The 21,896-nt window shown below is 36.9% G+C and overlaps 1 protein-coding gene across 1 annotated transcript in view; it reads right to left on the reverse strand.

Moving 5' to 3' along the window:
- The window catches only part of LOC109210746 (N-alpha-acetyltransferase 15, NatA auxiliary subunit-like), a 21,105-nt gene extending 2,115 nt beyond the window's left edge, over positions 1-18,990 (reverse strand). The window contains exons 1-25 of the mRNA XM_019374205.1: positions 18,756-18,990; positions 17,730-17,808; positions 15,434-15,516; positions 15,159-15,308; positions 13,878-13,993; positions 12,790-12,895; positions 11,962-12,033; positions 11,770-11,885; positions 10,379-10,511; positions 9,616-9,693; positions 9,485-9,538; positions 7,816-7,886; positions 5,834-5,888; positions 5,660-5,755; positions 3,503-3,631; positions 3,304-3,386; positions 2,995-3,225; positions 2,637-2,769; positions 2,452-2,559; positions 1,968-2,099; positions 1,140-1,196; positions 925-1,022; positions 740-798; positions 519-630; positions 302-402 (exon numbers count right to left, since the gene is read on the reverse strand). Of these exons, the coding sequence (XP_019229750.1) occupies positions 302-402; positions 519-630; positions 740-798; positions 925-1,022; positions 1,140-1,196; positions 1,968-2,099; positions 2,452-2,559; positions 2,637-2,769; positions 2,995-3,225; positions 3,304-3,386; positions 3,503-3,631; positions 5,660-5,755; positions 5,834-5,888; positions 7,816-7,886; positions 9,485-9,538; positions 9,616-9,693; positions 10,379-10,511; positions 11,770-11,885; positions 11,962-12,033; positions 12,790-12,895; positions 13,878-13,993; positions 15,159-15,308; positions 15,434-15,516; positions 17,730-17,808; positions 18,756-18,806 (2,503 nt within the window). The 5' untranslated portion in view covers positions 18,807-18,990. The remainder of the gene's footprint in view (positions 1-301; positions 403-518; positions 631-739; positions 799-924; positions 1,023-1,139; positions 1,197-1,967; positions 2,100-2,451; positions 2,560-2,636; positions 2,770-2,994; positions 3,226-3,303; positions 3,387-3,502; positions 3,632-5,659; positions 5,756-5,833; positions 5,889-7,815; positions 7,887-9,484; positions 9,539-9,615; positions 9,694-10,378; positions 10,512-11,769; positions 11,886-11,961; positions 12,034-12,789; positions 12,896-13,877; positions 13,994-15,158; positions 15,309-15,433; positions 15,517-17,729; positions 17,809-18,755) is intronic.
- Positions 18,991-21,896: the final 2,906 nt, after the last annotated feature.

Consider the following 21,896-nt stretch of genomic DNA (forward strand, 5'->3'; position numbering starts at 1 on the left):
GGGGGGGACCACCTGTAATCTGGCAGAAATTTCTGGCATATGCACTGTATGGCAAGCAGAAACTTCTTCAACATGTATAAGCATCATGATGTATCCATTGTGGACATAGATTCATAGGTGTGACATACAACCCCCGTTTTAACTTGGAATAGTTTCGAAGGGACAGCAAAACTTTTCAAACCATAAGGGAGTTGTTGGTCATAAAACCCAATCTAAGGATTACTGTCCTCACCGCTGACGAAAGTAATAAGATGTACAGTATGAAAAATTAGAGAAGGGTGTGCAATAGTAAAGAACTTACTGGATGCTGCATCACGGTCAGCTAGAGTTGTCTCGAGGAGTTTGCGAACTGTAATGCAGTCATTCAGTTTCCACGAACTGACGTTTCCTTGTGCCCCATCTCTAATTTGGAAAAAAAAATTAAATAGAATTGATGTTTTGCTAACACGCATATATAAAGAAATATTATTAGCTATGTGATGATAATACAAATTGATGTGATGAAAGCAGAATCATACATAGAAACCAGATCATTAGCCGAGTCTAAAATCAATTTGACAGCCTCAGCCTTCTTGTTTGGTTCCAGAACATATAGCAACTCAGCCACAGCAGCCCTATGCATCAATGATTCTGCAAATACCGAGCAATGAGAAATCATATTTTCACCAAGAATGAGAAAATACTAATGATGTAAAATACGCGTATAAACTAATAAAGTATATTCCTGTCAGACACTGACCTCTATGTTTTTCAAGAAAAGTGTTGTTTGCGTCAATTAGAGATTTCCCATGCAACTGACTGAAAAGATCAATTAGAAACATACAGAAACCTTAGTCTAATAACAAGATCCAACATGTAGAATATCGACATTTATAACATTTAAACATAAGATACATAGAGAAAGGGAAGTGCATTCAAGATAACCTAAAGGTAGGTCGCTCTGCTTCCAAGACACCCCAGATGAGCTTTTCAGTATCAGTTACTGGAGTAGGCAAGGAGTCAACTTTATGGAAGAACTTTATCTGCAAGAGATCATAGTCCATATGAGAAAGAAGCAAATATGAATACTTTGAGAAATAAAGCATGAATACTATAAAACAATCATATTCTTAAAAAATTTGATACCAAAAAAAGCATACCAAGCACAGATGTGACTTTGGATCATCTGCATCCAACCGCATTAAATACTTTATAGCCTGGAAAAGAGCAAAGATCAAAGAGATTGTTTATCAGTATTCACAAAACAACTAGTACGATCAGTACGTCCTAATCTCAAACTAGATTAGGGTCAGGCAAATGAATCCTCAATAACCATTACGTTACGTCTAGGTGCCCGTTCCATTCTAACACTTAAATTCGTGAAAATAAGAATACTATTAAACCTCACACTTATCCTGACACCGGCATACAATCTCTAACCAAAACTAAAAGGGCCCATATCAATCACTGCTGACCGGACATGGTACAAAAGTACTAATAATGACTAAACCTTAGTTCTCGGTATCGCCTATAAAGATCAACTGATTCCATGCTTTCATTATGTTCTATGTAAGTCATTAAGAAAACTACCCTCCATATGATGAGAGGTCTACCTCATCCTTTTTAACATACTCAATGGCGGATCATTTAAGGATCTATATTGAACATGACCCAATTATTTATGGTGACATTTTCTCATTTTCTTTTCTGTGTGTGCTACAGCAGAAAAGGAAGATGAGAATTCCTTAATCCAGATACAACTAGCAATGGACAACTAATCCAGGGGAAAGACAAGGAAGCATAGTAATCACAAGCTGTTAACTATATGCACGGTCACTACTATGTAACAAAGATATAGCAATATGAAACTTATATAAACTTCTTTATTTTGAGAAAGATCAAAACTAAAAATATAGAAAACTGACAAAATCTTGGGCCAAGGAAAGGAGAATTTTTCCAACCTCTAGTTAAATTATCAAGGAAACTACCTGCAACGCAAGCAAGATCTTCTGCTTTCTCATGTTTACTTCAAAGGACAGCAAATGTGTCTCCAAGCAATCTGAGGAGTGCTTTAGCAGAAGTTTGAGGTACTTTGAAGCTTCTGCCAGAGGATCTTCAATCTGAAAGGTTTAGGGACAAGATAATACTCTGTCAAAATCAGAAAATATTAAGTGGCTGAAATTATAAAACTTTGTTCTTTGCCATTTTATTGGACATTTGCATCTTTTTAGCATGCTAAATGTTTGACATGACATCACAAGTAACAGAAATTGATCACTCAAAATGTCAAACTTCAAATTCCATCCAAATTCAAATCCGAAGTGCAATAACATAATCCAGCTTAATTAAATCCACAAAAAGATCATGGAATAGTTTCTCCTGACTGTTTCTAAAGTCATATCAAGATATTGTGCAAAGACTGGAAGACAATTCATACCTAGAAGATGTTACAGACAGCAGAAAAGGCAATACCTGAATCAATTTTTCACCATGTGGGTCAGGATCTACAGGCTTCACATGGCGCTTCCCTGATTTAGTAACATTAGCTGCATTGGATTCCTCATTTTTAACATCTGCTTCCTAAAATCATTCAAAATATTAAGGCACCTATACTACATTAAAATTTCCAAAGAGCAAGAGGAAGCAAATTTGAGTACTTTCTTAGCTCGTGCTTCTGCTTTCCTCAGTTTTTGTTTTAATTTCTTTTTCTGAGAGGGAGGCAACTTAGACATCTCATCATCCTCTTCAGATGCTGACTTCAATGGAGAATCATACAGCTTCAGATAGCATCTGATGTACAGGCAAAACAAAGCATAACAAGCATAAAAAACTTCAGCAGCAGCAATTCTCAGTTTGCTTGCAGGTAATCAAATGGGAAAGCTAGGACACTATAAGCAGGACTATTCCAATTTTCTACCATTCTACTTCAACAGAAAAGGTCACTTATAATGCAAAAAAGCACCACATAGTCAACGGCAACGAAGAATTTAAAGGTTGAGCAAGTCAATAGCCTACCTGATAGCACCACAAGCTGCTTTGCGAAAATAAGCATGTGAGTGAAGCCGATCTTGAAACTTCAACATTTCCACGTAGGTCCGCAGAGTCATTTTCCTTAGGCAGTAAGAGTGGAAATCAAATTGGTCCTCTGTGATATCCGCATAATGCTTCTCGACCGCCAGAAATTTCTTTAAGGCCCTTCCCAGCTCACCTTGGCGAAAATAGCTTTCCCCTGATGCTAGTTCATACCTTTCATATTAAACAAGAATAGTGAGATGCTCACACACATAACTTCAAATCACGATCAGGCACCAAAAAGAGACTTACCACATGCACTGCATGTCGTAAAGGTTATTGTGTTGATCCCCATCTTTGGTGAATAGTACAGCAGTCTTTTCAGCCAATGTGACCTTCAGTCCAGCACGAATGAGTTGGAAGAGAAATTAGGAGCCAAGGTAATTCACAAGAATTGGCAACTCCAAGAAAATACAGTTCACTAAAGAGATAACATAATAAAGATCTCAACCTGATCTGCCTGAAGCATACGCTTAACACATTCGCTATTAACATATCGATCTGCAAGATCCATACACCTAGCTTCATCAGCAAGTGCAGCAGCAGCTGCCAAGTCACCAGCATGCTTTAGTATGCGGCTCTGTGTTGAACAGAAAAAACAAGAAAGGTTATACAAGTGTAGATACATGAGGCACAAGCAATGATTTATTAAACAAATCTTAAGTTACACCAGGTACCAAAATCCTGGAACATGATTATAGAATTTCAGAGGAAAGAAGAAAGTACACTTCTCCATTATTAGTCAAGACTAGTTCATTCAAAGTTTTATATTTGAGTTCAATGTCAAAACACTTGTCACAGTATTAATAGGCCTCTCATCAATGTGAACCTCGCAAGGTTAATTTTTGGCCTTTCTTTTAATAAAGAATGCTAATTTCAAAAGACAACGGAGAATCACAAAACATGCAAGAAAATGATAATCACCAAAAAGACGGGACAAACCAAGCCACACAATTTATCATGTGTGAATAATATCTTTAATAAAGATGGTAAAAAAAGGCCTAATTTTGGGGCAACCAAAAAGGAAAGATGAAAGTGAGTTCGAAATCATAACAGATTTTCAACGAGTTTGGTGCCAAAACTAACACTGACAGGCAAATTTTGAAATACAACCAAAGCCCATACTTGGGTGGAACATAAAGGAGAATTATTGGTAAAGGAGAGAGGTTACTTTGTAGCAAACTTAGAGCTTTGACAAAATGAAGAAAGGTTACTAGAAGAAGTAAAGCCTTGCAATACTTATATGAAGTAGTGGAGCTCCTTCATTTTCCAAATGATCCTACAGATCCAACTTCAAGCAGATAACATCACAAAGAGCAACAAATAAACAACAATTCAGAAATCCAGCAATCATCTTAAAAGCCATTTCTCAGACGTCAATATAAAGCTCTATCAGCTACATAAGAAATGGATAACTATCATTTATGTTCCTTTTCCTTTCCTACGTTTAGTAACAGGTCTGGTGTTATTGGATAGTGTGTAAATGTCACCAGTCTAAAGTATCAATCAGTCAACTACGCCTCAATTCCAAACTAGTTGAGGTCGCGGTACAAATCCTAGATTTCCATTCCACTCTATCATCACCCATATTCATGTATTAAAATAATTTGCCTTAAGGTGTTCTCTAAAACTAGAGGTTTTTAAATCTCACACTTATCCATGCAATCTCTAACAAAACTGAAATGGACACCGGCCAAATACCGGTGGTAATACAAGTGTAACACGAATCGACTTTTTCTTCTTTTTTTTGGATAATGGTGATGTTCGGGCCAACTTGCGCGCACGTCGGTTATTCCACCGAATACATGTTATCTCCTACCAGCACAGTTATCTGGTAACTCCGCCCACCAAGTCTTAGATACAAGGGGAAAAATCACCCCCAAAAAAAGCCGGTACGTATAGATAGGCAGTGAACATCCGACCATCACACTGTAAAAATTGGATAGGTTCGATCTATAGTCATTAGGGCCTCCTAAAACGATCTACTAAGTTCATCGAGTTGTTCCAAAAGGATCAAAAAGACCAGTTATTAATGGAACTCCTTGTCGGCTCTAAGTAAAATACTCATTTAGCCGAGGGCGTTTTTTGTCTCCACTGAGGTGAACCCTGTTCTCCAAGGTATTCACTCATGTCATTGACCTCTACACCCCACCCTAGGGCGCAAAATTTAAAGGATCAATTGGTTCTATTGTAAAAAATAAAAAAATAAAAAAAATAAAAAAGGAAAGAGACTGGATAGCCCAACTTTAATTTTTAGAATCTTGACCAAAGCAAAAATCCTCCAGAAAAATACTATTTACTTGACGTATTCAATTAGACCAAAAGAATTTAATTTAACAATTCCAATCCGTTACTTGTTTTTGCTTTTGCACCAATCTAAACGACAGTTCAACAAGGGAAAAGACCGACTTCAGTATTACTTCACAACACTTCTATTTAGAGCATAATATTGGTTAAACATTTATGTTTGAAATATGATATCTGAAATATGGAAGCTCATCTTCATGTAAGGAAAGTAACAGCAAGATACATATATGGAAGTTACCAAACAGTAAAGTGAAAAGGATACCAAAAGTAACAAAAATAAAGAGATAATAAGCCAATATACCTTGACAGAGTATAAATCTATTACAGTTGGAGTGTGCTGAATTGCCTCGTCAATTTTAGTAAGAGCAATGTCATACTTGCCGCATCTATCATAGTGCTGCAGGAGCATAATTATTCAGCAATTGGGAAGGTGAAGGAAAGAAAGAAAGGTTTGACTAATACAGAGGACACTAACCTGAGCCAAATAAAATAAAGTCCACATAAGTGTTGAAGGGGGTTCCTTTTCCACACTGCATTTAAAGCATAAGGTTACATCTGTAACTATATAACCCTAAATAAACATAGAAAAGCGCACAGAGACCATAAGGAATCACGATAGGCTCAACACACAAAGACAAATTACGTTTACAAGTCAACAAAGGCAAATTGTGTCCCAATTGATTTGGTTTTAGTTGAATTCGCAACTGCATCCTTGCTAATTATCATGGCTTTTGAGATAACTCAATTACTATTACTCCAACTTACATGGTTACACTCTTTTTTTTTATAAGGTAAATTGTATTAATCAAAAGGGAGAAAACTCCCGTATACAAGAAGTATACCAAAAAGTAGAGAATTTACACCAGAACATGGTTACACTCTTTTTATTATGCAGTTGATAGATAATAGCATTCAATAGTTCCTTCGAGATTCCTGAATAGCAATGACTATAGCAACAAAGCATCAAGAGGAATTATCAGATTCCACAAGAAAAGGCAATGCATTTGCAAAGTTTTTGAAGCTAAAAGTATTATGGACTAGCAAATTTTTTCCTATCCATGTAAAACGAAAAATCCAATGTGGTCCACCCTTCCCGGGACCATGCGCATAGCGAGAATTTAGTGCACTAGGCTGCCCTTTATGTAGATTGAGGAATAAGAATGGAGAACAAATCAACTGATCAAATACCAAAAGGGCAAAGGCTCAAACTTCCTCCGTAAGGTTGTACTGACAAACAGAAGTACATTATCTGGCGAGAACATAGGGCAGTAATTGAGTGATACTGATGAGGAGTTCTTTATGTGAAATGTAGCAATTCAGGATATTCATCTTAAATATGGTAGTTGACGTTCAACACAAGCAATACATCTTCAAGAGCATATATAAGAATTCCCATGAATTCAAGTTTCATGATTAGTTTTTTGACTAACTAAAAATTGAAACTTTTCAGGAACGTACTGTGTAACATTTTCAAAAATAAAGAAATTCACAATATGTGTAGGTAAGATAACAAGTGAAAACGAAGAGGGTTGGACAGTAACTCCCCCATAGAATTGTTACTTTACAACCAAAAGGTGTAAACTTCAATCTATACAGGACCCTCCATCCCCCACCCCCCACCCCCCACCCCCACCCCCCCCAAAAAAAACCACCCAGGCCTCCCCTACCCCTAAAACAAAGTTTGAGAAAAAGAGGAATAAAATATTTTAACATAGTATACAACCTATACACACAATTGTTTGAGCATCAAAGATATAGTATGTTTTTGAGAATTGAGAAGCAAAATATAGCATTTCGATGTGATAAGTTTGTAGATTTCAATGAGAGTGATGTAGTTCACTTAAATTTTCAAAAAAAACTACATTTCACTAACTTCTTTTCTGAGTGTGCTAGATGAGCAACTATATCATGTGATGTTCCGACAACTGTGGAGACTGTACACCGCACGACCATATGTCACTAACTTATTAAAACCATGTTTGTTCTTACCACACGCTCAATATAACATACATATACAACGCTTACCCCCAAGACACTGGAAAATAACTTCTGCTACATAGCTTCCAGAAAAGAACTGGAAATTGGTAATACTTATCAAGAAACATCGTGATTTCAAAATTGTATTAAAATATCTTTTTTTCAAAGATAGAAATTTCTTCAAAAGACCGGCCCTTCCTGCCAAATTTGCATAACACTGAATTAGTATCACAGGAACTTCTTCAAAACAGGTCTAACCTTGACCCAGAATACTCATCAGAGACTGTAGCCCTCGAGGTGATTTTAAGAAGGGCTGAGATAGTACAAGATGGAAAGCACACAGACTAGTCAGGCTTCTTACTGACATGAAACTACTAAGAAGCGGTTAATAAGGTCACCACAGCAATTTAGTTATTCCTTCCATGGAATCAAGAAACATGTCATAGTGCAACATAGATCAAAAAAGGGGCATTTTTATACCTCCCAGGGTATCCACCGGTACTCTTAAGTGACTGCTCAAGCTTCAAAACCAATTCCCCTAGAATATCAGCCTGTAAGAGATTTAAGAGAAGCAGACATCAATCAAAAAAATAAGAAGGATTACATTAACCATGCAATTCTCTTTTACGTCAAAGCACATTGATGATAGGCTATAATTACGTATTTTAGTCGATTATTACACTCTAATTTACTGCACTTTAGCTGAGTTTGCGCTTTAATCGCTAGTGTTTTGCACTAATTGGGTGTTTTATGCCTTGTAGGAGTGATTCCGAGCTATATAGATGTTATGGAATGAATTCAAGTGATTTGGAGCTTTGAAGTCTGAGTAAAAGCCCAAGGAATTAAGCCGGGATCGTGTTCAGGGGTCAAATTTGATAGCTAAGAACAAACGAAGACTCGAGTAGGCATATTGCGCACTGTCTAGTAAAATAGACATAACTCTTTGCTCCGAACTCCATTTGGGCTATATAATATATGGTTGGAAAGCTAACTCAAAGGGCTACAACTTTCATGTTTTACGTTTTTCCAAATTCTAAACGGAACAGGGTGAAAAATGCGGTCGAAACCGCGACAGCGGACCTGGACGCGGACTGAGGCAATGCACTGGGAAAATACTGCGTCCGGACCGCGACCGCGAGCGTCCAGACCTGAAAAATTGTCTTTTTTCGCGTAGGAGAAGGTATAATTGTTTGGGCCCGACCCTACTTGGTATATATACATGGAAAAACGGTATTTTTAGAGAGGTTGGACATATTTTTGACACAGATTCGACCTAAGGAGGCAAGGACACAATAGGAGCAAGGAGGGGAATTCTTCAACGAGTTTTTCCTTCCTCTTCCTATTTTTTCATTGTTGGTTATGACTTTTAGTATTGTAGTTTTACATACTATTATGAATAGCTAATTTGTTATCTAGGGTTTTGATAGAACCTTTTGTAGGATAAATTCCTGTTATGTTTTTATATAATTGAGTCGTTGGATTTCTCTACTTGTTCAACTACGTGTTTATTGTTGTTGATTGAATGGCCATCGATTGACTGTGCCTATTTATTATGTGTTGCTTGAGAAAGGATACATATTTAGGTAGGTGGTTGTTGAACAACGTCACTCCTAACGTATGTGAGAAATCAATACAGCGGGTTTAAAGGTAGGTTTAGAAATAACAAAGCCTTGACGTGGTCATAATGAGCGGTTAGATAAAGCCAACAAGTGTAGTTCGAAAGAATATGTCTAGTAAATTGTTGTAGTTGCTCGAGAGAGAATTACGGCATCTAAAGTGCTCACGATCAGTAGAGAATATATTGGCAAAATTGTAGGGAACATAGCTAGAAGGATTCCGACAATTGGGGAAATCATAACTCTAGACCTCCTTAATTTAGTCTCCAACCCTTTGTCTCGTTAGTTGATAATCTTACCGCTTTGTAGTATTTGCTAGTTAATTAGTTAGAAATATAAATCTCAATCTTATAATTTAGAAAATTGTTCAATCTTGTCTTCTTAGTGATATTAAAGAGATACAACTAATAAGCCTTAGTTCTCTGTGGGATTCGACTCCGGACTTTTAGACCGGATTATATTTGCAGCGACCGCTTATCCTTTTTAGGACTAGAGTTGGGCGTGATCACACATCAAGGAACATCTGCACTAACCTTGCCAGGATGATCATATAGCGGATGAAGATCAGAAAACAAAGAAGGAACTCCCTACATATGCATCAGCAAAAGAAATATTAGCTCAGCACTAAGACCAAGGAAACCCAACAGGATGCAAGTCTAAATACTTTTGTCAGAAGAGGTCGAATATAATTTTCTGCAGCTTCCCGAAACTTGTCATCTCGGAGAAAATCAAGTGGAATTCTCTGTATAAGAACATAGAAAAAGGACAAAGGAATAAGAAAAAGAAACAAATAAACATAGAAGTTTATTATTGCAAACTGAAAAATGATGTTTAATAAGATCATCACATTTCCTACATCAGAAAAATAAGATCACGACTTGTCCACAAGCAAACAAAGAGAATATTTTTGGCTATTACTACACAAGAGCTTCATTTTATATTTATATCATTTTTTGATAACCGAGAAATTCTCGAGGGCCAGAGGGGCATGATTAGACGGTAAATAACGCCATAATGGGCCCACTACTCTACCCTTCTCCACTTAAAATACATAAGTACCCTTATTACAAGGAATATAACATTAGAAGTGAGAAGCAATGTAACAAACGTGCAAATAAAATCTCCAAAGAAGACCAAGTTGGAAATCCTTCACCAAGAACACTGCCTTGTCCTTAGTTCTTTCATTGCATGTGACAGAAACTATATGCTATAGCCAAAATGTTATATCCTACACTTGCTGAATGTATTCAGCGAAACGCAATGCTTAGGACATAAAACAAAATACTGAGCCTGTTGCAACACTAGAATACCAACAAAAGTTTGCTGTTTAACATTAAAGGTGCCATCAGTCATGTTGAAAAAACATCAAAAATGTGCCACAGAGGCTAGCATCAGCGGAGATCATTAAGCAGGATAAAGCCAATTACCTTTACAGCAGATGATCTATTATACTGCTGGGCAAGTGCTCTGTACAAAGTTTCTAATCTATCAATTTCATCAGCGGTATATTGCCCATTTTCAGAATACAGTCTCAAACATCTTTGTAAACCTTCATAGTATCTGCAAGTTACACAGAACATATGACGAGAACAATTACTTCTTCAGCTTAGAGTAAAGGCAAGAAAAATCTCGTGTTATTCAAGAAAATAAAAAGGTGTAGCAACATGAGAAGCACAAATGCATGCCTGTAATTATAAGAAACCAGTCCAACATACCCGAGTCTGAGTGTTCAAAAAGAGGAAAATGAGAAGAACCAATGTAAAATTAAAAGAACGATTTCATAACTCGATCCAACTTAATATTGATTCCTTTCATTGACTTAACAGAGTTATAAAAACCAAACAAGCAACAAAGGAAGTATCTCGCTTCCCCTTTCTCTTGATTACCTTGTACCCAACACATACGAGGTATGATGTTTCATTTTAGACCTTAGATACCAGGAAATACCCTTACCCAACCTTACAGATGTTCCTGGTCATTGCCAAAACCAGTAAAGGTTGCTCCACCAGCACGTTCACGGGTAGTATGGAGACAGAAATAGGAGAGTTTTTGGGATGGAGAAAGACTTTGTACAGTTGGGGAATAGCCTTTGATCCCTTGTTTCCTTTTGGTGCACCCATGAGGTTCAAATTTGTAATTTAGTTTGGGTGTCTCCTGGGGAGGATCATTTTGTTTTCGTAGGTTCTCTACTTTTGGGTATGTGACTTGCATACAGGAATTCTCCCTATCTTTAATAAAAATATTCACCTAATCAAAGAAGGGGGGGATAACCTGGACCTTGAATCATGAGGTGAACAATCCTTTTAGGTATTTTTGCTTAGTTTGTACATTTTGCAAACACAAACCAGACACTACGAAAACCGACTAATTAGCAATTAAGAAGCTTGTTAGATCTTCTCAGTAGTTGCATGTGTTTTTTTTAACCTGATTTCTGCTGAAAGGAAAGAGAACAACAGAGAAGACCTCCAAAACAGAAGGACTAAAGAAACAAAAAAAAAAATTGAATGGATGCAAATAAAGACAAACACTACATCTTCCGAGTATCACAAATCAGTTTCTTCCTGATGTTCCAATACAGTTTACTAAACAACAGAAATATGAATAGGAAAATTCCATTTTGTACTTGGCACAAATATTGAAAAGAATGCCTCAGGAGAACCGCACCAAATACAAACCTTGAACCCAACACCTGATTTTGAAAGGAAAGATTTGCACAAATAGAAAAGATTTAGGTATAGTTTCACCTGATGACAGTGATTTTATTAGATAAATGCTACGTCACAGCAAAGTTCATCAAACAAATTACATAATTATGTACCTATAATTGTCAGGATTCATGGTGAGAAGCACTCTGAACAATCTTTCACCTTCCTTGAAGCGGCCAAGCTTCAAGAGAGTTGAAACTTCTTGCTCCTTATAGGCCAATTTGTCAACCTAAGGTGGCATAATATAGTCAATACCCATTCCTAATTTGAAAACAATCTCATGGGACTAAATTTTACGTACTTACCATCTTTGACTCCTTCTTGTGTAATTCTTCAAGAGCCCTCTCAGGAAAGCCACATTCCTCTAATAAAGAGATCTGAAACAGTTCATACACACATGACACTGAAGTTAGGAATAAAACAACATCATCTTCACAGGCAACTAATATCCAAAAGCTCCATAATCAACAATGCCAGCAAACACCATCAAGTTAGTACCAGAAATTCTCCCCTATGTAAAAAGAAACAACATATGAAATCCCCCCCCCCCCCCAAAAAAAATGAAAGAGAACACTCATCTACATTAAATTACTAGCTAAACAAAATCAGCTATTAAAGAACCAAAATGTTTTTACATAACTCATGATCATTCAAAATGTTCTTCCCAGATATATAGCAGCTTAAGTATTTTGCATGACTATACACGATTCTATAGCTAGCCTAGGCAGCACTTTTATCCCAAACAGTAATAATCAGAAACATTACAATTGATGTGTCCACCGTCACTTTTTACATGTTCAACTATGGGATATACTTCACGGATAGACACCTTATTGGTATATGAAAAGGTAGAAAACCTACACCATCTTGACTCATTTTATTGACACTACATCCCTGAAAATTTTCCAGCTTGAAAACTATTCTCATTCTACTCCATTTAATTCCTGAAACAGCAAATTCTAAATAAATCAGCCTATGGGAAGTTTCAAACCTAAAAGTGCAAAACCTTGATAGTACCAAACTAAAGCAGATTTGTATTTTGCACAAGAGTCTTTGCTGCAGCAAAACACAGTGCCCAGGTTAGGAAAAATCTTAAACAAAAGTAAAACCCTATTCCTAGCAGTGACTGTTACCTTGTACAAGAGCATCTCCCCATGTTCACAACGTTCATTTTCTGGGGGATAGTCATCATCAAGAGTCCCTTCGTATGCCTCAAGGATATCAACAGCTTTTGATCCACTAACAAATAACAAATGGAACTACATCAACATGCACAGAGTAGATAATAGAACTGAATGATATCGAATCTCAAGGGCCCAAATATTTGTGAGGTATAGCAGCAACAAGAAGACCATTACAACCATGCATGAAACTACCTAAACAACTAAGTATTTCAGGCAAAAGAAACCCACTAATGATTACAAGAAAGAAAACGATTAACTTCCTCTCAGACGCTAGATAATAGAAGTTTTGATATCAGACTTCAAACGTTATGACTTTTATTTCTTTTCCTTTCTGGTCTATTTTATTGCTTTTCAACAGCATAGTAATCCATGCCAAAGTGATAAGAAAGACTCAAACAGTACAGCATACCAAGTGATAAAACATCTCGGGTATCTCCATGCTTCAATTATCATAAAAGTTGTCTTATTTATTCTATTGAAGCAAATTAGCAAAATGATGAATATGATCTAAATAACAAATTAGCCACTTAAGCAACCTAAATGTTGTCCACACATAAATTCAAAAGAGGTGCTATTGGTGGAATCTAACAAGAGAAACTGAGAGTAAAGGAAAAAATGAGTAAGAGGAGTCCAATCAACTGCCAATTTCCTGATTTGTAGATTGGAAAAAGAGCTTCATCATTGTAAAGTCAAATGTCTTCAAAATGTATATTTTTTATGTAGGAAGAACATTGAAATTATTAATAGAAGTTGTATTGGACTTGGACTCCCTCGTGCGATAAGAGTCAAATCCACATTTTGCAGGCTTTTGCTACCTCCTTGGTACTGATTAGTAGAAAAGATCAACTGCCAATTTCCATTCAAATAATATTTAGGTGTTGATATTATTCCCTCACATGGATGTTGAACATCAGAACGAACAACATATAATGCAGCAGTCCTCAAAGGGCATCAAAACAAAGTCACCAGGAAGGAAACACACATCTAAATTCTAATATAGCAGTAGCTATTTCTACAAAACTAGAAGCAAAGCGTACTTTGAGTTTAAATGATGAGCAACGGCAAAGCCGATCCAATTCATACGATGATTTGGTTTTAGAGTGAGCAACTGCTGTCTTGTTTCAACAAAACCTTCCAAGTCACGCATTTGTGCCTGTAAAAGAATCAACGCATAAATTGGACAGAGAAGGATAGGTGAACTTAACAATGAATGGAAAAGGTAGTCGGCATGACAGAATATATTATACTAGAGCTGTTACTGGATAAGCTCTTAGTTATAACTCTAATAACTAAACTTTGAAAGGCTGAGGATCAGGAAAGAAGCCATTTCACTGACTAAATTAGACAGACAAAGATGAGATCAAGCAACCAGAGCAATTCACAGAAGCACATAATAAAACAAAATATGCAGTCCGTATGGGCCAGACTTTCACATTTACAAGTTTCTGTAAAATCAGCAGCTCTATGTAATAAGCAGTGCTTAAGAACCCAATTGATGAAGATGACAGATATGTCACATCAAATACAGTACAGTTTTAAGAAGAGCACACAAAGGAATTGCTGAAATGCTATAGAGATAATAGATATGAGCATAAGTACATGTCAAATTGCACTTGGACCAACAACAGAAGGAATGGAACACCAACACTGTGCAAGACCGCAGAAACAGCACTTGGATCAATGAAAGAAGTCATAAAATACCAACCATGTGTAATTTCAGAAATATATTTGTCACAAGGAAAATCACAACAAATATGCTTCCGAAGTACGTGTGAGCTTGAAAATAAAACCAAGTACCAATGGAAAAAATAATGGCAATAATTATAACTGTATATGAAGGGGAGCATTGGCATAACTGGTAAAGTTGCTGCCGTGTGACCAGGAGGTCACGGGTTCGAGCCGTGAAAACAGCCTCTTGCAGAAATGCAGGGTAAGGCTGCGTACAATAGACCCTAGTGGTCCGGCCCTTCCCCGGACCTCGCTCATAGCGGGAGCTTAGTGCACCGGGCTGCCCTTTTAATTATAACTGTATATGACGAACTCCTAGTCCACCCTTTTCTAATACCCTTTTCTAATACAAAAGCTTCCTATAAAATCTGCTTACTATACTACTTGTGGAGCAGCATTAAGAACTCCTTAAGGGACACAAGTGGGAAGAACTTAAACATATAATATTAAGCCTAGCAAACACGTTAATGAGGCTTTAAGTTTGATGAGCCCAAGGGCGAAAGAAAGATAAATTGAAGTGCACAAATGTTCAGAAAGAAAGAAAAAAGAACAAAAACTGAAACCAGATCAGTTATTAAGAAGAGTCTGACCTGTAGAAGGGATAGGTCTCGCAATATCTCAATGTTGTCAGGATCAATCCTGAGGGCATTTCGATAGCACTTAATTGCTTCTCGGTACTCTCTATCAGACCGGTATAGTAGACCATAAACATGCCAGCAAACATGGCTCTTAAGGTCATTCTGCAAAGATAGAAGGGCAATTAATTCCAAAACATCACAAACTAGAATCCAACTTAAAGGACTAGGAGTTTTTGTTCTGAAAATTCAAAAAAAAAAAAAAAAGAAACAACAAAGCAAAACTACACCTTCAGTCCAAGCCGGACAAGTTCGTATGCTTCTGACTTTCGGTCCATACAATTCAATGTTAATCCTTTCATTGCCAATGTTTCTGGTAACCACAGCATAAAGTAAAACAATAGCATCAGCATTTAGAAAACCACAGAGAAAAATGATAGTCATCAAGAATATGGGTGTCTTAGCATCAGCATTTAGAAAACCACAGAGAAAAATGATAGTCATCAAGAATATGGGTGTCTTATCAATAAACCGTACATCAGCTACCACATCGTCAAAAGCCACACTGGTGATAATATCAGGAGATGAAAAGAGATAAGGGTTTTGTTAGGGTCTTTAGGGTTTTATGGGAGACAACAATGACGTTGGAGAGCGGGGAATTAGGTTCAAGGGTTCTATGAGATGGTTCAGTGCCAAAGTTCCAGATTCATTACTTCTAATGACAGTGGCCAAGATATGTTATCAGATCCGAGGGCTTTCATAGCTTAGTTGAAGTTTGAAGCCGTCTAGTTCGAAGTTGATCCACAGACAACGGCCACATACAAAGGCTATCAATGTCACAGCTGGTGGTGCACCTGTCTAAGGCAGCTCCAACAGCAGTGGCAGTGGCGATAGTTGCGGTGACGGGGGATACGGCAGTAGAGGTGGAAGATACATTGGTGGGGATACGGCGGTGAAGGAGGTAGATATGGAGGTGGTGATGGTGGTTAGGGCAGTGAATACGGCACTCGGACGTGGTTGATCTTTTTTTTTCCTTTGACAGGTACTTGGAGGTGGTTGATATAGTGGTTGTGATGGTTGATATGGCGATGGTGGGGTTAATCAATACGGTGGTGGTGGCAGAGGCGGCATAGTTATGGATGAGGGTATCGCAGTGGAGGAAGTGGGTGTCTCAAGTGTGTTATTGTTGGGCAATTAGTAGTAGTTGCTTGAAGTGTGGGAAAGAAGAACATTTTGCACGAGAAATCCCCAACGATAATTGTTGAAGTCTGATAGAAACAATAAGATAAGTGTGTATGTTCACAGTTCACAAATTTTTCTATGCTTTATACATTCTAGTTAGTCATTTCATTTTGAACCGGTAAAGTGGTAAGCAATTAATGATTTCGACTGATCATTGCATGTGGCCCGCATTACCTTTCTCCAAGTATGATCAGGATAAAGTTGCTGCTCTCATTTTGCCTTTTAGTAGCAACGGTTATGGTTTGGTAGTCCAGCTTGAAAGTTTTGGAGACTGGTACTGGTACCAAAAGCATGCACTTTCTGTATACATTATACGTAATATATCTGCTCAAGCTCTACTCCTCTATCTCTCACCCCTGCACACACATGGTTTCACTACTTGCGCTCCTATAACTTATCAAATGATAGCAGTTTGAACCGCAAATTCAAAAAATTAAAGGATAAAAGCACAGATGCCTACAGCCTTTGAAGCTTTTGACTCTCATAGAAGTGGCCATCCTTCATCCCTTCACCGATTACGAAGTTCTCAAGAAGCAATCAAGCATGTTAAGGAGTGTTTTTAGATCTGATTTATTGATAATTTCTCCTAATACACTTGGCAATCTTTCCTCATTTCAGATAGTGGCGGAGTCAGGATTTAGTGCAGTGGGTTAAAAAATGTCACACCTGGGATTTGAACCTATGACCTAAAATAATTCTTGCACCCCTTCACCACTTCACTATAATTATTCCTCAATGGGATTCAATGGCTTATATATAACCCAAAAAACTAATTTTTACCCTATTTGCACGTTATAAATTTTAATCAAAATGGATTCAATTGAACCCCCATTTCGCCAGCAGTTGACTTCTGCATCTATCAGTGCCAACATATGGATGTCCCCGAAGGACCAATTTCATCCATCACTGCTACTGAATCAAACCAGACTGGGCCTAAAGACTCGTAAATAATCGGCATATGTGTGTGTTTCTCCATCTTCATATCATTAAGCAACAAAAAGGAGAGTACATAGCACCAACTAGGAATATGCCTCAAGTTTAGGACTTCTAACGTTGGTATCAAACGAACTTGTTGCTTCTCAGATGGCTATTTATGTTATGTCCTACTGCCTTCCGGCATCTACCGCTGAGAGAACAAGCTAGATGCTTTAAACGGGTGAAGTTAGTTACCTATTTCAATCTGACGCTCTAACATGGTAAAAATGGCTTTAAAGTTGAAAGTCACCACCACATATAGATGTACCAAAGAATTTTAAATTGAACAAACAGATGTTTATGTCCAGCTGAATCGTCAACTTTTTAAAACTTTTCATTCTGGATATGCCGCAATAGAATTGGACTTACCTCCATGATCAGGAAATTTCTTAAGAATTGTGTCAGCAGCTTTTAGTCCTTTTTTATACTGCTTGGTCTCGTATGATTTCTGCAGGAATCGAGAAATAGGGTATCAAATTAGCCATATTTTCAACAATCAAAACAATGCCCCAAACAGAATAAAAATAGTGTCAGATCATCTTTTCACTTCAAGTCAAAGGTAGTCAGAAATGAGGACATACATTTCCAATAAATTAACTTAGCTGTCTTATGTGGTTAACAAAGCGATAGCAATATTAGTCAGATAACAAAGTTAAAATTTGTTATTTATCAACAAATAAAAAAGTTTTTTCTTATGACTGGATAGTGAAGTCCTACAAGTGACTCCTGCTACTTTACAACCAAAACAAACTTGAATGATTCAAAAGCCTAAACTGAAGCTTATCATTGGCATCGTCAATTGCCTCGAACATTACAAATAATGGCATTCAGAACGAAGTCTATGTAAGTGCTACTGTCGGTCTTCAATCAAAATCTCTCAACATCACATGACCAGATAGGGAAAAAGAAAATGCTAACTAACTAACACAAGACGAGTACAAAGATGATGATTGTGTTAATGATAGAGGAGTAAAAAGCACTAGCATTACTAAATTACCTTTTTCATGGAAATCATCTTGATTTTAAGATTATTCAGTAGGTGCCATTTTAAACTCACTCAAAACAGACGCTTGATACGGAAAACAACCAAACAAAAAGTATGTACTATGTCGTTCCATCCAAACAAGTATTTTGACAGAATGAATAGTCACCGATATTAGTTAAAATTCGCAGAGCTAAGTGAGAATTGAAGTGACATTCAAAATTCAAATCAGACATCCAAATTCGAATGTTTCAATCATCTTGAAAAGTCAATGAAGTAATTGGCATAAAATCTAGGGTTTAAAATGGATAAGAATTACGTGTGAATAGAAATTGATGCGACAAATAAAACTCGATTAGAAATAAATCACTATAGAGCATAGATTGAAGTAGAAGATAGAATTGAATACTTACAACGATGAGTTTGAAGAGGTTGGCCTCCTTGGGAGGAAGCGAAGCCCCCATTCTTGAGATAGAGAGATAGAAAGAAGTGAAAGATGGTTAGATTGGAAGTGGAAAGTGAGGGCTTCTTTTAATTTAAGGGCTGCGATAGAGAAATAGGAAGGTGGAGGGCATAGGAAGAGTGGCGTTTTATCTCCTGCAACCCTACTCAGAGTTGGGAATTAGGCAAGTAGAAGCGCTCGAGGCTTATGAATGAATCAATATAAATAAAGGGATTTACTAAATCATGAATTTAAAACCTATTACTCCAACTTCCAAGTGGAATGGCTAATTATCGTTCCTTAGAGTGTTCAAAACCGAACCGAACCGAAACCCAAAATCGAATCGAAATCGAAGTTTAATAGTTTATTGGTATCGGGTTAACGATTTAACGGGCGGAAAACGGATTGAAATTTTTTTATTAAGGGTTATCGGTTTGGGGGCGGATATATATATATATATATATATATATATATAAATTTTATTTTTATCCATATATATAATAAATAATCAAAAACCCTTCTTCCTTCACTACTCTATCAAAGTGAATTAGAATAAAAGAAAGCCAAGTAAAAGGAGTCATCTAATGGATGATGCCCGTGCGATACATGTGCCTAACATATTTTTGGAATTTTTACATTCCTATGCCATATAGTAAACTATATTACCCTCCATGCTTAACTTTTAATATAATTACCTTCTATATACCCAATTACTATTTATGTACCATTTGAGGATTTTAATGGTATTAATTAGTCTCCTAATTTTACTCAACCGTATATTCCCGCTCCCCCAAGTTTCTCTCTCCAAATCCCACCACCTCACTCACGTATCAAACCACACCCACGATTTTCTCTTCAATCACCCACGATTTCCTCTTCTAAAAACCAGCGAAATTTTGTAACCCCTCCACCATTGACAACCATTAAAAAGCTTTGAAGCTTTGAATTCGAATTTGGGTTTTCAAAAGACATTGTTTATTTGGATTGGATGTTGTTGCAAAGAATTGACAATTCTCTCTACGTCTCTCTCTATCTCTCAATCCCAAATTTCAGTAATATAAGAGGAAAGGGAAAGAGAGCAGCAATTCCACCATTGACAGCCATTAAAAAGCTTTGAAGCTTTGAATTCGAATTTGGGTTTTCAAAAATCATTATTTGTTTTGATTGGGTGTTGTCGCAAATAATTGAGAATATAGTTTGGAGTTTATATGTCACGACCCAAAATCCACTAAGGGTCGTGATGGCGCCGGACACCGCTGTCAGGCAAGCCAACCAAAATACCTAATTAAATTCTTGTTTAAATATTTCCGAAACTACTTTTTTATGCGTTTAAAACGATACATAATAAACTCCACTGAATAAATAATGAAACATTTAACAACTTTTTAAAGTTTCTGAATAAACCCACAGACATCCCCAGAACCCGGTGTCACAAGTGCATGAGCTATTTCTAAGAAATAATACAATACAACATCCGTCCGGAATACAATGGACAGAAAGTAGATACAATATACCGAAAGGGACTATACTAGCTGCGAGCCGCCTCGAGTAATGCAGCTCACCTAGTCCCGGTTTCATCCATGCTGCTACGCTCAGTAGGCCACTAGAAGTACATGTGCCTGTGCAACAAAAATGCACAAAAGTGTAGTATGAGTACAAAAACAACGTGTACTCGGTAAGTATCCCTTCTAATCTCGAAGAAGTAGAGACGAGAGGTCGACTTCGACACTTACTAATGGTCCAGTAATGTTATATCAATGATATATTAAATCGTGGATTTTTATAAGCATAATTTTAATCCAATACAGTGAAGCAAGTAAACAATTCTTTCTTTTATAGGAAATTTCCAAATTCCTTTTCATCATTTATACAAATATTCTCAAGTCGGGAAGAGGCTATAACAACTTTAACAAGTTCAAGGCAAGCAATACAAGCATGCGCAAATCATGCCGAGGACGTACGGCCCGATCCAACAATATCTAAACTGTGCACTGCCAGAGGGTCGAATGGCGCGAATCATAGATGCATCTATTTAATCTACCGAGGCGTTCGGCCCGTTCCAGAATTTAAACACGCACAGACAATCAATCAGGAAGCCATCAGGACACAATTATCCAAAGAAAACCAATTCTCTTTTAGCAATTCAAAAATATGAAGTTAAATTCCTTTTAGAAATTCATTTACCAAAATTAAGTCCTCGAACCAATGGCGCTTATTAGATCCGCGCAAACCAGTTGGGAGGCCACGCACTTATCACCAAAGGCTGCAACTATCGGTATTTAACAGTTCAATTGTTTGTACATATTTGATTTTTGATGCTCGTGCTGAATAATTCGGCAAAGAAGCACAAAAGGCAATATTACTCGGTTGATTCAGGCATATTACCAAACATGCTCGGTGCTCCACCAAAAAAGTTCAAATTTGTATTCATCAACCGCTCGAAAAGATGCACCTATGTATTAATTTTCAAACATGCAGGAGTAAATCATACCAAAACAAAAAGAGCAAATATCTAATTTTAACTAGAAATAAGGGGGAAAGTAACTCATAGTAATCACTATTTAAATCTGGAGGGGGTAAAAATGTACTTTGGATGAAGAAGCATGTAAACCTAGAAAACAATTTTAGGGAAACGTAGAGATTGAGCAGAGCTTTTGAAAAGAGTCAGAACCTGAGAAGAAAATGGGGAAAAGGTGGTTAGACTTAAAGGGTTTAGGCAAATTATCAAATGAATGATAAAAAATTGATACACGTGTTTATAGTAACCATAAGGATATAATCAATCAACCTATATCTTTTTAATGACCGCCACAAATTCAAATATGGAAGTTAAGTAGTTGTTTTCAAAGTCGATTACCATCTATATTTGCTCGACTTGTTATACATGATGTTCTTAACTAAATTAAACACGGCTCAAATAAATCAGAATAAAAGCTTTTTTTCCTTTTGAAAAGTAAATGATTTGTGGTTTGAGAGACCCGTAGATCTAAACCTTGGAATCACTCTTTACATTAACCAAAACATGTCAATACAAATTAATACATGAAACAAAATTAAGATCATATCTTTCAGCTTGCGCACATTGGTGAGAAACAAAGAGAATAACATATTA

This window comes from Nicotiana attenuata, unplaced genomic scaffold (genome assembly GCF_001879085.1).
Source record: "Nicotiana attenuata strain UT unplaced genomic scaffold, NIATTr2, whole genome shotgun sequence".
Taxonomy (NCBI): Eukaryota; Viridiplantae; Streptophyta; class Magnoliopsida; order Solanales; family Solanaceae; genus Nicotiana; species Nicotiana attenuata.